Source organism: Synchytrium microbalum (assembly GCF_006535985.1).
Source record: "Synchytrium microbalum strain JEL517 chromosome Unknown SmJEL517_scf0011, whole genome shotgun sequence".
NCBI lineage: Eukaryota > Fungi > Chytridiomycota > Chytridiomycetes > Synchytriales > Synchytriaceae > Synchytrium > Synchytrium microbalum.
Window position 1 is genome coordinate 86,315 of NW_022158360.1, and position 17,166 is coordinate 103,480.

Consider the following 17,166-nt stretch of genomic DNA (forward strand, 5'->3'; position numbering starts at 1 on the left):
AGTCGTGAACCGGATTCCACCTCAAACGTATCCGGTGTGCTTCGTGTATGATGTACAGAGACTGATGGGGAAATGAGGACTGTGCTGCGATGTTCTCCATGATGTTGAAGGGTCGGTGAGTTGCAGACCATCAGAAATGATCTGCGAACGTTTTTTTGACTCTGGCACTTTCCTTTTTGCACACACAATCCCCTCTTCAACAGCTTTCTTGGTAGCTGTAACACTTGCATCCCCTCCTCGTCAACGAAGAAGCAGAGTCAGAAAATCCAAATCGTTCTTGCATTGTCATTATTAAGGAGAAGTCTCTTTGTGACCCGTTTGGCTGCTCACAATGTTTGCTCTGAGCATTGGAGGATGAGGTTGCTGAAATCCTATGGTGCTGTTTGCCTGGATCGTTTTTTTCGTCTTCAGAGTTCAAGGCTTCGCTCAAAGACGAAGGCTCTCATACCCGAATAGAGCTTTACGAGCTTGTGTATACTAATTTGAGTAGATTGGCTGTGGCTGACTGTGACAAGCAAGCACTTCACTTCATGTAGACAAGGAATCGCCACATAGATTGGTCATATAGATAAGGCGTCATACTTGTATGGAAGAGTTTAATAAACGGATAAACGGTGAGCGGGTAATAGCCTTGTGATTCTCAATCACGCTGTTTATTTGAGGTTGGGCCAGAGTGACATTACAAAGTTGCATATTCATGGCTTTTGACAATGGCTGTGTGCGTGTGTACTATCTTGAAGGTATTGTATCTGAGGAATGCCTTTTGTATTTGGTTTCCTCCTCTATCGGAGGAATTGTTGGTAGACCTGCAGGGGGAAGGAAGAAAAAGGTCAACATCGTTAAGTAGATCATGACGACACCAACTCGTCTTCACTCCAACTCTCTCATTAGGATGTCCCTGTTCAATCACAAACCCCATCGAATTCATTCTAACACAAAATCCAACTCATTCGTTCCATTCACCAACGGAGTCATCACTGCCATCAAACCCCAAAAAAATGAGACGAGGACGACAAGGTATAACTTACAGCATTAGAAGTCTCTTCCACGTACGGATATTTCAAATCACTCAAGAATGCATCAAACTGCACATTGGTCTCTGGCGGCACCTGTATAGCCACCATGACCTTCCCAACATCACCTCCATAATTCCTATAATGAAACAGCGATACATTCCATTCACTCTTGAGCGATGCCAAGAAGTGTTCTAAAGCACCAGGTCGTTCAGGGAACGAAAACCTAAATAATCTTTCATTTTCCACTCCTTTACTAGTCCCGCTAGTACTGTTGCTGTTGCTGACACTACTACTGCGGCCACCAACCAGGTATCGAGCATGAGCTTTAGCCATCTCATTCTGTGATATGTCGTATGCATTCATTCCATTCGCAGTCAGATTACTTATGACTTGGACTGTTTCAGCGGGTCCCGATACAGCAAAAGACATGATGATGTGTGCTTTGGCATCATCTGAATACCGGTATGAGAATTCAGTTACGGCTCTCGGTGCGACTGTCTTATACAGTTTCATAAATGCTCCAGGCTGTTCGGGTATAGTAACGGATATCAAAGCTTCACGGAATTCACCCAATTCAGCACGTTCAGCGACAAATCGTAGCCGATCAAAGTTCATGTTTGCTCCGGATGCTATTGCTATAAATGTCTTGCCGGTACATCCAGTGAGTCCTACATATTTTTTGATGCCTGCCACACCAAGTGCACCAGCTGGTTCAAGCACTGATCGGGTATCAAGGAAGACGTCCTTTATGGCGGCACAGAGTTCGTCGGTTGATACGAGGATCATGTCATCGACATAATCTTGAGCTAGTCGGAATGTTTCTTCGCCGACTTGTCGTACTGCTGTTCCATCAGCGAATAATCCTACTTCGGGTAGCACTACACGTTGTCCGGCTTTCAGACTACGGGTCATGGCATCAGCATCGAATGTCTCTACACCGATAATCTTGATTTTCGGGTTTATACGTTTGATATAACTGGCTATACCAGCGAGTAGCCCACCACCACCCACACAAATAAATATAGCATCAATCTCGGTATGATTGTACTGTCGAAGTATTTCTAATGCGATGGTTCCTTGTCCTGCAATAACATATGGATCATCGAATGGCGGAATGTTGGTTTTACCCTCCTGAAGTGATAGGCGAGCACATTCGATCTTGGCTTCATCGAAATCGTTACCATATAATACAACTTCTGCACCTAACCTCTTGACATTCCTCCATTTTATTGGTGGTGTAGCCATGGGCATGACAATGGTAGCTTTTATACCCATCTTTTGAGCAGACAATGCTACTCCCTGTGCATGATTCCCAGCAGAGCATGCTATAACTCCCTTTTCTCGTTCTGCAGGAGATAGATTCATCATACGATTATACGCTCCTCGTAACTTGAACGAGAAGACAGGCTGTGTATCTTCTCGTTTGAATAATATCGTATTGTTCATTCGAGCTGAGAGATTGGTGGCTACCTGTAGTTGGGATTCGATGGCTACATCGTACACACGGGCTGTCAAAATCATATTTAAATAGTCGGGCAAGCCTTCTGATGGTTGACTTTTACATTCGGCGTCGGATAAACGATTTGGATTATGGTATATGGATGATTCGAATGGTGATCCTGGATCATCTTCGAAGCGTGGTGATGGTGATAACATTGGTGAAGCTGTACGTTTCAGTGGGTCTAGTTGCTGTTGTCGTGACGGTAAGGGTGTGAAAACCGATTGAGTAGAGCTACTGCTACCAGTAGCATCACTAGCTATTGGATGATACTGTGTTGCCTTGTCACCAACACTAGTTACAACCTGTGATGCAATTTCAGCGGTCTGAGGAGCAAGAGTAGAAGTAGCTCTAGATTGTAATGAAGGGACTATATTTCTGGTTTGAGTTCCACTTTGCGTCAGTTCTGGAGGTGGTGGTTGAAAAGCTACCATTTTTGTCCAAGTTTTTGATGTCACTGATTGTGATGATGATGTTGTTGTTCTATATGATACAGTAGTAGGATTAAGCCTTCTAAGCAAGCTACAAGTCGCTCTCATTCCTAACAAGATAGATGCGTTTGATGTCAGTTGAAAGGAATTGAATGAGTCAAGGTCAAACAAACAGAAAAAAATTTAGTCAGGCCTTATAGGAGATCAGTCAACGTACCCTATTGCAAGCGATTATATCGAAATCTGCTTGCTAACAACACCAAAGTCCTTTCTTTAAACCAACCTGCGACTGATATTGCCAAACAGCTCTGAAATTTGGCAAAAGTTTGAAATAGTCAAGGACAGCATGGACGCGACTACAGAACTGCTTGCTCGTGAATTCATTTGATCTGTCGGGAATCACATATATCGTTACAAATCACGTCGAGAACTTGTTATTTGCGTCCAATTCAATATTGAAATCAAAGCTCCAACAACTAGTGACAATTGACCTCGCATTGAAAATATTGTTTAATGCAGAACTATCCCTTCATGACGCGTAGAACGGCGAATACTTTCCTGTTAAAGATGGACTGCATCTCTTCATGTTCTTCATGCTTCTGAAATCGTACAATTCAAATCAGCAACATACAAGACCGAGAGAAAGGAATGGAGGACAAGGAGGAGCGCCATTCCTCCATTCACAGACAGGCTACTGATCGTTGGTATTTATCTATTCAATATGCCTTTGCATCCTTCGCTTACAACATTGTTAAACACAACTTGCCGTTTGTTCGATTTTTAAGTATTCGTGTCCCAAGATCCAAGTCAATTGCCATCCGCATCATGATTGCTGGATCGATTTCCATCCTACTTATTTAGGTACAGTACATCCTGGTCTTATTTGAACATTGCCATTTCGACATCAAAAATCACCGTCACACTCACATCCTCCTCCAACGATACCTAGGCATCCAGTACAAATCAAATATCAAGCAACGACCTCACACACATCAACCCGGTGAGCAGTGAGATCACCGGATTATCAGGTTTCCAATGGCCGTTGATGGTCTATGGGAAGGTTGAAGTTTGGACTTTCAGCTCGAAGACCTTGAACTTGGACTAAGAATCGCGTATTATGAGTTCATTTGAACTATCACAACTATTCAAATCAATGCTGATCGTGTCGAGATCGTATCCGCCGCCTTCATGTATATTCATATTGAAGCCATGACAATACATGTAGCAATGACGCGAATACAGATCGTAGAATGCAGAATGCAGCACAAGTGTATACTCTTGACATGTAAAATCGTGCATACTCCGTCTACATCTGGGAGAAATGCCAGGCTGCGATGATCATGGCTGCGTTGACGGTCTTTGAGCAGCGTACACAGCTCACTTCTGTCCAAATCTCTCTATGTAAAGTGGCATTAGATTCAGACACATGTTCTTGCTTGCCTACACACTCTATTTGTATCTCATTTCGATTCTGAATGTCAAGTGGAGCAGCAGAGTGTGATGGTGTCGATACTAGGGATTCTTTCGGTGTAATTTATGCTTCTGAGCGTTTGTCACGTAAATGAAGCTCAAAACCTGGTCAAATTAATGGTTTGCCATGTTCTCTTGTCTCAGCTGCGTTCAATCATTAAGCGCTTCTTTCCATCACAAGCGAGGAAGGCGAGTTCTGGAAAGAGGAATGTAAGAGTGTCGGGAGAGTGTGCTGATGATATATAGACATACATCCGTCCATTTGGGTGGGTGAGAGAGGTATGTCACCATCTATCATCATTGTAATTCAGTTTCTGGCTGCCGCTTGTAAAAATCAACTGACCATCTCATATCACATCGTAGGATGCGCTGGCTGCTGACTGTCTGGATGGATGGGAATATCAGCAACTCCTTCTCCGCAGTAGCTCATGATTCTGATATGCTCAGTTCTGTTTGACATTGACTCAACAGAACAAATGAGGTGCAGATGAAGGCATGCGATGGGCTAACACCAAGCCGGGTCGCCAGGACGCTGAGTCGTCCTACATGCGACCGTACTGGTGGTCTCCTATTCCTATCGGTCTTTGCTTCGGGCTACTGCTCTCATGGAGATGTTTCTTGATCTAACCTAATGTGGCCAAAGACGGTCCCAAGCCGGTTCAGTAGTCAAGACAAGTATCTGGAATGTGGTTATGGCAATTATGAGAGATTGGAGGTTCTCGCCAATACGCTCTAGCAATCCGAGGAACAACCCGGTGAACACCAGCGCCAATGGCCGTTGATGGAAGCATGGAGTGTTAGTTTTAAGGATCAAGTGAATGGCAGGAGCTGCAGGGTAGAGGACCATGGACGACAGTGATTTGCATATTTCGAAGACCAAGCAACCCTCACCATCCTTTTCTCATCAAACAAACACCAAGTACACGATTCGCGTATAACTGCACATATTAGACATGCTCTAGACCCCTTCTTGTCTGTATTGAGCCTGGGACGGTGAATGTTTACTTGGTCTAGTTTGGCTTCATCCACCGGCGCGACTCTGGAGGTTTCTCTGGTGATCTGCTTCTATATTCACAGCTTCTGGAGGAATAAGAAGGTGATTATGACAACAATGATGAGAATGTACTTGTGATCCATGGCAGGTTGGCTCTTTCGCAAATAGAGGCAAACAATTATAAACATGTTGAACAATCCAAACCACCAGACCACCAAGGTTTCCAATCGCAGTTGTTGGCTTCGAATTCGTGTGTATCAAGTGAGCAAGTGAAGGTATATTGTTATGTATCCCTGAGTAAGGCGCTCTTGTTGGTTTTTGGTATTGCTTTGGTTATTGACTTTGCCGTGGCATATATCGAGACACGTTCATAATACACGGCCTTCACATTTACATATTGGTATGATTCTGTTTGATTGGCGAGTTTTTTGGGAAGGTTGAAGTTTGGACACCACTACTACACCACTTTCAGCACAATGGCCCTACTGAGACTAAGAATCGCGTATTTTGATTTCATTTGAACTACTAGAACTATTCAGATCAAAGCTAACCGCGTTGAGAACGTATTGCCGGCGGCGGCCTTTTTAGTACTTGTATCGAGCTCAACGTGAAAACCGTGATGAATTTGTAGCAATAACGCGTATATATCGTAGCATTCAATATAAGCGTATACCCTTGACATGTAAAATTTGCTCCTTCCCCACGAAAAACCCTCGATCCATAATGCTCCAAGTCACTCTTTTTCTTGTGGCCCAAATTACATCACAAGCCAAACTTGAAGGTGAGAGAAAACAACGACTTGACGATACCCAATCGCTGCGACCCTCAGTACTAAATCCTCCCCCGTACACAGCACATATACAGCATGTCTGCTCTCCGAACATCCTCCCGTCTCGTCCTGAGCACCACCTCCCTAGCTCGCTCCCAAGCAATTCGAAATGTCTCATCAACCCCATCTGCAAACGCACAGGCCGCCGTAGCTGAGAAGCCCGTCACCGCAAAGAAATCTGCCTTTGCCAAATTCAACTGGGAAGACCCATTCGATACCGAATCGCAATTCACGGAAGAAGAAAAAATGATTCGTGATACTGCTGGCGATTACGCACAGTCAGACCTCATGCCCAGAATCGTACAGGCTAATCGTCATGAGTCTGGTCATGAAGGTATGTGTTGACTGGGGTGTTGACGTTGGAGTGTGTTGCAAGTCTTGGTGTTTCACAAGGTTGCTGGGATTGAAGAAGAATCGAACGTCGCTTAAAGGCAGATATTCAATGTTACGACGCGTCATACATTACTCTCGAAATCTTTTCTCTCTTACCTTCTTGACGCTCTCGGGGTTTTAAACCGGAACTTGAGATCTCACGAAATACCTCTCATGACACTAGCCTTCAAGACTGAAATCTTCCCAGCATTGGGCAAATTGGGCTTATTGGGTCCTCAATTGAAGGGATATGGTTGTGCTGGTGTATCGAGTGTCGCTTATGGTCTGATTAACAGAGAAATGGAAAAGTGAGGTTTCTCGCTAACGAGTTCTTTCCGCCTGTTTTTTGGTGGTGGGGTTTGATACTAAGCTGTCTGTACTTCTTATGTAGGGTTGATGCTTCATACCGATCCATGATGTCTGTACAATCATCACTTTCTATGCCTGCCATCGTACGTTGAAAGCAATAGGACGATTTTGATGTAGGCAGCCATATCGTGTCGCGATGCTAATGTCTTTTTTTGGCTATACATAGTACATGTGGGGTACCGAAGAACAAAAGAACAAATTCCTCCCTGGCATGGGTACGTCACTCCCCCATTTCACACCATCACCTCTCATCCAAACTCCATCCACTAAAACCTCTCTCCTTCCCCACACAGCCAAAGGTGAAATAATCGGCGCATTCGGCCTCACCGAACCAAACCACGGTTCAGACCCAGGCGCAATGGAAACCTATGCCAAAAAAGTCCCTGGTGGGGGCTACCAGCTCTTTGGATCCAAGACATGGATTACCCACGCTCCACTAGCAGACGTGCTTGTATGCTGGGCGAAATCACAATGGGATGGCAAAATCCGTGGGTTTTTGATTGAGGGAAACCAACGTGGAAAAGGATTCGATACGCCCAAGATCCAGGGCAAGTTTGCGTTGAGAGCGTCGCCTACGGGTATGATGATGATGGTATGTGTCTGTATGGAACGTTAGGCGTGGAAGGTGTTTTGCAGAAAACAAGGGCAAAACTTCCAGATTCGTAATTTTTGGTTTTTCTTGGTGTATCAGATTCGCAACACAAACTTACATGTTGTTAATATAGGACGGCGTTCACGTCCCCGAAAACATGGTCCTTCAAGTCGAAGGCCTCAAAGGCCCCTTCTCATGTCTCAACAATGCCCGTATGGGTATCTCATGGGGCTGTCTCGGATCCGCCGAATTCTGCTTCCGTCACGCCCGTGAATACACACTAAACCGCACACAGTTCGGACAGCCTTTGGCACGATACCAGTTGATTCAAAAGAAGTTGTCGGATTGTTTACAAGAGGTAATTGATGCATTGATTTTACCGCTTCGTTTTTTTTTCTGTGGTTTATGGCAACTTACGCATGTTTGTATGGAAATTAGATCAATATTGCATTACAAGCTACCATCCGTGTCGCAAGACTGAAGGACGAGGGACGTCTCGCACCTGAGATGCTGTCGATTATAAAGAGAAACAATACGCAAAAGTCGTTGGATATTGCGAGAGTGTGTCGGGATATGCTTGGAGGGTATGTTGATACATTATGGCTGAAAAGTGTGAAACGTTTTCATCTGCCTGCTGTCTGACTCTGCCTTTTGTGCTTCCTTTAGCAACGGTGTTGTTGACGAATACCACATCATCCGTCACGTCATGAACTTGGAGGCCGTTAATACGTATGAGGGAACTCAAGGTAAAAACCCGATTTCTTAGCACAGCGTCTGTGGTTGGCCTGCCAAAAAAGTCTAAGCTGTCAAGTGTCTTTATGATGAAGCATATCACTCACAAAACACTTCATAGACGTTCACGCACTTGTCCTCGGTCGTCAAATCACTGGTCTCAGTGCCTTTGAAGCCAAGTAAATGTAACGTCTTGGTACTAGGACGTTATGTATTGTGTCTCTATCAAGTCTCTCGCTCTCCCCAAATCTTTGTTTTGTATCAACCCAAAAGAATAGAATGCTTCTGTGTTAGGTATCTGAGTTGAGTTTGAACAGCGAAAAAAAGCCTCATTAGCTTGAACTAGTAGACAACCCCAAACCCAAACGCACGACTTCGCTGTGTGATTTTTTCTCGATTCTGTACAGGAAAGATGCAAAAAACCGGCCCTCCAGAAAGAATACTAGAGCACAACTTAAAACGACACATACAACCCGCCCTATGATAGCTCTTCCTTGTTTTTAGTCTATATGGATTTCTCTCCCTTTTACAAAATCACACCCTTATATTTTGCAACACTCACGCTATACTACTAACTTTTCTCTTTCATTTTTTCACACACTATTCTCTCTTCACACTCACTATCACATATACCGCCCTCTCCAAACCACCACCACCTTTTCTTCCTTCCCATGCAAAGTAGAAATAAACGACAAATATGAGATACTTTCTTCTTTTTTACTTTCGTGAAGATGGAGGAGATGCTCTGGCTCCAGCTAAAGCAAAGAAGGGTATTACAAAACTATTGTTTCCAGCCAAACCACAAATCTCATCAACTACATACCAGTTTCTCTCGCCTTTGTACTCAAATTTGGCGATGAGGCCTTCTTCGGAGTTCCAAATCCAGCAGGCAATGGTGCAGAAGACGAGAACGCAGCTTGAGCAGCTCCAAATGATGATGAAGTAGGTGTTGTAGCAGCAAGCGGCGACATGGCTCCTGCTCCTCCTCCACCTGGTGATTTACGACCACTAGCAACAGATAATGGGGTAGCAGATAATGGAGATCCAAGGACTTTTGAGACTTCATCAGTTGGTTCATCAGAATCTATAGTGAGTTTTCCGATCTTGGAGCCATCGGTCAATCGCTTTTGTCGTCGTGTGAATTCCCTGCTGTCCCAATCTACTCGATATGATCCAAAATCTGTAGGTGCTTGTGGCTCTTCGGCAGATGTCAGAGATGACGGGAGTGGTGTGGTTGGTCGTGGAGGCCTTTTGGAAATGAAATGGGAGGAGAAGTGTGAGATGCTACCAAACACAAATCCCATCCAACCAATGCCACGAGATCCTTAAGGCAAATGCTCTGTGCTTCAATGGTACACATGTAACCACTACAAAACTTACAGAGCAGATACAGGCATTTGGTATGGGAAATTCACAGGCTTGAAATTCCATCCCGAGAATCGACCTCGTAATGTATGGACTTGATTCAATTGACCACTTATCGAATATGTATCGAATATCGTCCACCATTTCTGTACTACTTCTAGTGTCTGTGGAACTGAATGGCCTCTTGGGACCACAGAACCATCTGTGAAACGGTCATACATCCATGGTTTGAATTCTCCAATGAAGTGGACAATGGCAATGTTGGTTCGGTAATGAACGAACGCTGGCAAGTAAGAGTATATGGCAGTTGGGGTGACATTAAAGATAAAAGGAAGACGGGTTGATGTTGGAGGTGTTGGGTGATCTGTTGGTGCTGTTACTCCAGACCAAGTCGAGAAGAAGGTGTTGAGGAGACCTTGATCACCACCTAACAGAAAATAGGTGATTGCCTTTAGAATCATTCATTCGGGGAGGACGCAAAAAAGGGTGAATGATGGGTGGCAGATGTGCGCGATCGTGCGATGAACGATGTGTTCTCGTCAAGGCATCCACGTTATCCGATGATAATCACTCGCTCAAAATCATCCCAAGCTACGATATCAGACTGAAAAATCCACCCTATTCATATTGTTCAATCAAAACCAAACCTACCATCAAACGATCCTTGAGCTTCAGCATGTGATTGCAAAGCGACGTGGACAGCAGCATCAGGTTTGAGCACGAATACACCTGAATTGAAGCAATCTGGCCATCCCTATTGTGATATGTGTATGTGTCATTAGAGAGTCATATTGCCAAGCCAGAACAGGAAACGCCGATAATGTTCAAATGAGTAATAGGGCAGTCCCGAATCAATATTCCGACTGGTGTTATGTGATATTGAAGGCTGTTCCAGACCCCAAAAAAACATCCATCTCCCTTCACTCGACACCGGAGTTTGTCACCAACTTTCCGCAACACAACCAGTGAAAGCTTTGCTTCCATTCAATTCAATCCAAGCACAATATTCCACATTGCGTTTGAGCACGGAGTATTAATTGTTGCAGCAAGCCCCAAAAAACGGCCGATAACAAACCTCACACAGTTCATCACTCCTTTTCAACGACAAATGCTATCATCTCATCATATTTACCTGATCAGGAGCAGCAGCAAACGCCACATCACCACTGACATACTCAAACAACTCATCCACATTCCTCAATGGTAGAGTATCGGCATCCAGAAACACGACCTTGTCAAAAGGCATGACCTCAGGATTCCACAAGTGTATCTTGGTGAATCTGTAATGGAAAACGCGTTATGAATCACTTAGAATGTGACTTCAACATTGTTATAAAGCTTTAAACCCATCCGCGATTCAAAAACCAAGCTAAAGTTTGTTTCAAACAACGACCATCATTATCAAATCACTCACGTCACATCAAGCTCGGGTCTACCTAGCAAGCCCAGACGTTCCGGATCACCTGATCTCAATACAGGGACAATAGCAACATGGTCAAAGACTCTCCGTAAGATGGGTATGGCCGTAGCCGAGAGCGTTTCGGGCGTCACGATACAGGATAGCGAATGCGATGTGCCTGATTCTCGGAGGGCGTGAGCTAGGACTAGAGCTCCTGGTAGATATGAGTCCGATGTCAAGAGGGTTGCGTATGAGTACTTTAATGTCATTTTTGTAATGGTGTTGTTGATGATTCTACGATGTTGCAATACGTTGATGTTAGCTACTTGATAGGATGCGATATACGTAAACATGGATGAAACAAGATTCAATTGGCATCAAAATGGATGATTTGCTTGGGTTAAAAGACGACAAATTCAAGGTCCTTGATGTGACTCTTTGAGGTTGAACTGAAAATTTGGACTTTTGTAGCAAAGCTCCATTGATTCAGTATGATAACATGTTTTACCTCGCTTGCTAGCTCCTATATAATCCACTCCAAATATATCTCTTCTCTCTCGCTAGAACTCCTGCTCTTTTCACCGTACAAGGTACTTCGAAACAGCAACGAAATCAAAACATCAAAAGGAACTTTGAAAATTCGACCTGTCAATCGCACAATCTTTTTATTGCCACATGGACGTGTTTCGCACCATACATATTAATCCAGAGGCAAATCCACCGCGTTGCTACCCTGCTATTTGAAGCTTGTCACGTAACCGATGGCTAACTACGTTACGTTTTGCCAACACTGCCATCTGATATGATAACGAGAAATCCCATAGGAACAAGAAGGCAGAGCACTACTAAATCAAGCTTGACTTGCCAAAACGTTCATAAACGTCAAACAGAGTCGGACGGATTTGCGGGGATTCTCGCAAACTTTATTTGTTTGGTTACCCTTCACAGGTTACAATGTTTGAGAGCTACGAACTCAGCTGCAGTTGGCGTATTCACGTGCTGTAATGAAAGATTCTGAGCAGTATCACCATTCACCACCATCAGATCAAGTTTGGCAATATTTTGAAGACAAGAGAGCAATGATGCCCTTCAAAACGAGAGCACCATGATCAAAACTCGCCAAGAGAGTCAGCATCGAAATTATCCTTCCATGGTCCTTCAGCTTGAGGCCGTCGACGCGTCATCCAAACCACAGTTGAGGTTGATCAAGTGAATGGCTGCTGGAATGACATACTCGAGCAGCACTACGACTTTGGATTTCTTAATCAGATGGAATACGGGCTAGATGATTGATTGTGGAAGGTTCGGTTAGAGAACACGTCAGTTATAAGGTTAAAAAAAACTTGCAAGTTGGAACGGTGAATACTGACGACAGTGAGTCAAACCGCCTGATACAAGGATATATACAAGCCAGTTCCAAATCAATTAAAATCAGTTGAGGCAGGTAGAGCAGTTGGAGCAAGACTTGTTTTGAACCTGGCCCGGTTTGGTTCCTGAAAACTTGATATAATTTCTGGTTGACCTGATTTGGAGGCCTCAATAGATATGGTATCCGCGGTAAACCTGGAAGGAGAGTAAGCAACGATAAGAATTGGATGGATGACCACGATCAACAATTCTGTTTTTTATTTCAAGCTTACTGCTGAAAATGTCGTTGAAGCTGCACCAAAGAGAGACTCAAGATTGAGGAACCATGAATGTGTTGATATGCATGTTTTCTTCAAAAGGGAATGACTCTCAATGTACTCTGTGTAGAAAACTAGAAGATAATTGCAAATGTTATCAAAGAGCTCCAAAATGGCAGGTACTGAGCAAGAAATTCACATACGTGACAGTGGATTTGAGTAGTGGCCTTGGAAGTAGTTATAGTCAACTTGAATGAGTTAAAGTCCAAGTAAAGGCGGGAGTCCCGATATCCAAGTCGAAGAGCAAGCTATAGAGGTGGCAAAAGCTATAGAGGAAAGAAGCATCTGGGAAAGAAATATTCAACATCATTGCCTTTTTTCCTTCCCGAAAACTTGAATGACAAGAATTACCAGCCTTGTTTCAAGATCCAACGATTCGTCTCAACGTACAAATGTACTTCTTTGCAATTCTTGATCACGGGTGATATTAACACGAAGACGTGACCAGTTCGGGATGCTAAGTGTAGAAGGTTCAAACAAGGATTTGCTGTGATATCCAAAAAAAGCAAGTGCAAGTCAATAGTAAAACAAATCGAAACTTCACTTGCCAAAACAGTTTGATTTCGCTTGAATGATCAACTTTTTATTTTTGTGTTGTTGTTGGAGTTGTTATCCTATGTTACACTTTTTCCCGATAAGTCCAACATTTAACTTCTCATTTTGCGTGTTCACGTGCCCTATTATTGTAAACGGTTAATGATCAGTTGATATCTTCCAAGGTTATGATCAACCTTGCACGCATTGATCCAATTCAAGGCCACAAAACTGGACATTAATTTACAACTAATACTCACCAAATAGCAGCTTCAACGACGTTCTTGAGAGCTCCTTCAGTTTCAGGCCATTGTCGTGTTTTCAAGCCACAATCTGGGTTAATCCACAGAATGTCGGCAGGAATGACCTTGAGCATTTCAGCAATACGATCTTGGATTTCTTGTACCGATGGAATACGAGCTAAAAGAATTCGTAAAAGCAGGTTGAGATTTCAACACAATAGACGCAAGGCAAACATGTCCCAGTACATACGTGAGTGAATGTCGTAAACACCTAATGTAAAGAGATCAGAGTCACTTCCAAGATGTGATATAAAGCCATGAGTTCGCTGGTTTTTTTACCTGGTCCAATAAAGTTGGTGTATGATTGATCTTTGAAAACTTGAAGCAATTTCATGCTTGATTTCGAAGCTTCAATGGAGATAACATCGGCATCAAGGTCTAACGATGGGTGAACTTGGTTCAAATTGCAAGAACATAACTCTGCATTTTTTTTTTAAACTTACTCTTGATTGAAGCGAAGATGTCGTTGAAGCTAAAACAAAGGAAAATCGATTGAGGACCGAATGTTCTTGATACAATCTAGTCTTCCAACGTACTCTGAGTAGCAAAACTAGGAGATGATTTCCAAAAAGTTAGGAGAACTGCAAAAACGGGCAATCAACACTGTGATTCTCGTACGTGAGAGTGAATTTGAGTCGTATCCTTGACAGCGCATGTAGCCAACTTGAATGAGTCAACAGCCCAAGTCAAATAGGAGTTCCAGTCAGCACGACGAAGAGGAAGCTAAAAGGGGACATGTTTTGATGATATCAGAAATTTGTCTTGATTACTGCACTTTTTTGTCCATCACAGATATTGCAAAATTCACACTTACACCTTCACGAATAGCTGGTTCATCAACTTGAATCACCACAATGCCAGCCTTTTCAAGGTCCAAACATTCATCTCGCAGAGCAAATGCAATTTGCTTGCATTGTAGCTCACGAGAGATGTCAATACGAGGGAATGACCAGTTCAAGATACTAGATATGCAACAAAGAGCATATATAAGGTTTGGATGCAGATGCAACATCAAAGTGACCAACAAAATCGATGAATCTTAAGAAGACGAGACTCACGTTACTGGACCTGTAGTCATGCCTTTGACTGGTTTGGAAGTGAGACTTTGGGCGTAAGAGCTCCATCTTACAGTCATAGGAGCGGGTCGATGAATGTCAGAGACAATGATAGGTGGGCGTACATAACTGAATGGAGAGAGGACAAAGAATCAGTGGCAAGGAGGTACCATCAATTTCCAAAAATCAGCAGGCAAGGCTCTTACCGAGTACCATAGCTTTGTACCCAAGCATGGTCCGTAAACACAAATCCTTTCAATTGCTCTGCAAAGTATTGAACCATATCATTTCTATGACGAAGAGAGGGAGGGAAAAGGTCAGTTTATTACGACATCCCGTCTGTGTAGATTTCGTTTTTTTGTTCTCATTCCAACGATCTCACCTTTCCGGTTCACCATGAACAAGAACATCCAATCCAACTTGTTCTTGGAATTTGATGACTTTGGCAATCTCAGCTTCCATAGCCTCTTCATATTCAGCAGCAGTGATGAGACTTTTACCAAATTGAGCACGAGCATTTCGGATATCCTTGGTTTGCTAAAAAAAAACAGACCAGTGTGAGAAAAGAGCAGAATTTTGAAACATTTCGAATAAAATGACTTCAATTTAAGTCAAGCCATTCAAAGTACGACGGGCTCTAATCAACATTGCAGCAGCTAAATGCACTTACAGGGAAACTTCCAATGGTGGTAGTAGGGAAGAGTAGTAAAGGAGTCTTTGCTTCCTGAACTTGACGACGTTCAGGGAAAGCACTTCTGCGTTTCATCATATCTGGAGTGATCCCAGCAACTCGTTCACGGACTGCATTGTCGGAGGTATGTTCAAATGTACGACGGGCTTGGATGTGCTGATGATTGGCTTTAAGTTTTACGTCGTCGTATTTAGCCAAGGCAGTCAATTCATCACATTTCTCATAAGCAAAAGAAAGCCATTCCTTTTGCTCAGCGGAGAGATGAAGTTCGTTTGCCAATGTGATTGGTACGTGTAACAAGGAGCAAGAGGTTGCAACTTGTACATGACCAGCACCCAATTCTCCTACAGTTGAAGCAACCAGTTTACTGACGTTACTCAAATCGGTCTTCCAGACATTACGACCAGAGATGACACCCAATGACAAGACTAGAGACGTGTGCTTCTTGACTGCTGCTATAGTTGGCTTCAAGTGTTCCGTGCCAGCACGTTCAGACAAGTCGATGTGAAGACCAGCGATGGGTAGAGATGGAATGACTTCCAAAGCCGATTCCAGACGTCCAAAGTATGTAGCCAACATGATTTTAGGAGCATGTTTGGCCAATAGAGTATATACAGGAAAGAGGTGACGAGTAAGAGACTCGTCACGATCAAGCACAAAAATTGGTTCATCGATTTGGACCCATTCTACGCCTTCCTGTTTGAGTCCCTCCAAGATTTCTAGATATACTGCCACCACATCATCTAATGCATCCATTGGAGTATATCCAACAGGAGCATCGTGACTGGCTTTGGAGATGGCCAGGAAGGTGATGGGACCAAGGAGTACTGGCCTGGTTTGGATGCCAAATGCCATCGCCTCTTTATATGCTTGGAGTGGCTTGTTGATGCCCAACTTGAATTTCATTGAAGGCGAGATTTCGGGTACGATGTAGTGATAGTTGGTATCAAACCTGGATGGAGATGGAAAATTGATGAATGGATGAGTACTTGTTTGATTTCTGAGTAAAAATTGTCATGGAAAATCACATGTCAAAAAGTTACATCATAAAAAGAGGCGTACATACCATTTCTTCATTTCCATACTGGCAAGATCAATACCACGAGATGCATCCTGATGACCACGACCCATAGCTATGATTTAAAGGAACAGTAAGTGTTTCAAGAGTACTGCCACCATCCGACATTGACAGCACCATACCAAAGTACTTGTCCAATGGAGAGAGTGCGCTGGACTCATATCGTTCAGGGACTGCATTGATCATGACAAGAGTGTCAAGTACATGATCATACAAGGAGAAGTCACCGCTTGGAATATAATCAACACCAGCATGAGACAAATGTTGCCAGTTTGATTTGCGAATCTGAGCAGCAGCTGTAATTAATTCAGCTTCTGTGAGCTTTGCAGCCCAATAGGATTCGATAGCCTTCTTGAGTTCACGGTTTGGACCTATATTGACGTGAAAGAAAAAAAAAGTCAATGTGCATGTTTTGATGACATGTATGGAGCGAGCTGCAAGTTGAGCTATAGCGAATTCAGAGAGGAGAAGGAGGCATACCGATTCTTGGGAAGCCCAAGACTGCACTGATGAGTTGCTGTACCATGATGCAGGTTGTTCTGAGTTGTTGTTGCTTGTTTTTGGTATTTGTGAGGGCTCGATTTGTCGTTATTGAATGGACGGCGAGAGATCCCGAACCAAACACAAGGGAAGTGAATAGAGATTTGGCCATCATTTCCTCGCGTTTTTTCAACGCAGAACGTTCTGCTAGATGGAATTCATTGGCTAGCACCAAAAGAATCGATCACCACGTAATGTAGGTCAATCACCATCA

General features: G+C 43.4%; 4 protein-coding genes across 4 annotated transcripts; 1 reads left to right on the top strand and 3 right to left on the bottom strand.

Annotated features, from left to right (window-relative positions):
- Nucleotides 1-782: 782 nt before the first annotated feature.
- On the bottom strand, nucleotides 783-2,948 carry SmJEL517_g02545 (threonine ammonia-lyase; the record flags this gene model as incomplete). Its single annotated transcript, XM_031168473.1, has 2 exons — nucleotides 783-806; nucleotides 1,029-2,948. The coding sequence occupies 2 exons, from the start codon at nucleotides 2,946-2,948 to the stop codon at nucleotides 783-785; spliced, it is 1,944 nt and encodes a 647-aa protein (XP_031025531.1).
- Nucleotides 2,949-6,274: 3,326 nt separating this feature from the next.
- SmJEL517_g02546 (uncharacterized protein) lies at nucleotides 6,275-8,486 on the top strand (the record flags this gene model as incomplete). The annotated part of the gene is made up of 9 exons (XM_031168474.1): nucleotides 6,275-6,572; nucleotides 6,795-6,918; nucleotides 7,002-7,062; nucleotides 7,146-7,194; nucleotides 7,273-7,571; nucleotides 7,705-7,929; nucleotides 8,010-8,155; nucleotides 8,238-8,317; nucleotides 8,425-8,486. The coding sequence occupies 9 exons, from the start codon at nucleotides 6,275-6,277 to the stop codon at nucleotides 8,484-8,486; spliced, it is 1,344 nt and encodes a 447-aa protein (XP_031025532.1).
- A 534-nt stretch (nucleotides 8,487-9,020) lies between these two features.
- Nucleotides 9,021-11,336, bottom strand: SmJEL517_g02547 (uncharacterized protein; the record flags this gene model as incomplete). Its single annotated transcript, XM_031168475.1, has 6 exons — nucleotides 9,021-9,058; nucleotides 9,127-9,551; nucleotides 9,684-10,095; nucleotides 10,320-10,422; nucleotides 10,801-10,948; nucleotides 11,083-11,336. The coding sequence occupies 6 exons, from the start codon at nucleotides 11,334-11,336 to the stop codon at nucleotides 9,021-9,023; spliced, it is 1,380 nt and encodes a 459-aa protein (XP_031025533.1).
- Nucleotides 11,337-13,542: 2,206 nt separating this feature from the next.
- On the bottom strand, nucleotides 13,543-17,064 carry MET6 (5-methyltetrahydropteroyltriglutamate---homocysteine S-methyltransferase; the record flags this gene model as incomplete). Its single annotated transcript, XM_031168476.1, has 14 exons — nucleotides 13,543-13,706; nucleotides 13,779-13,799; nucleotides 13,868-13,966; nucleotides 14,032-14,060; nucleotides 14,125-14,138; nucleotides 14,207-14,311; nucleotides 14,403-14,550; nucleotides 14,647-14,772; nucleotides 14,850-14,933; nucleotides 15,026-15,180; nucleotides 15,314-16,286; nucleotides 16,401-16,467; nucleotides 16,535-16,783; nucleotides 16,893-17,064. The coding sequence occupies 14 exons, from the start codon at nucleotides 17,062-17,064 to the stop codon at nucleotides 13,543-13,545; spliced, it is 2,406 nt and encodes an 801-aa protein (XP_031025524.1).
- Between the last annotated feature and the right edge of the window lie 102 nt (nucleotides 17,065-17,166).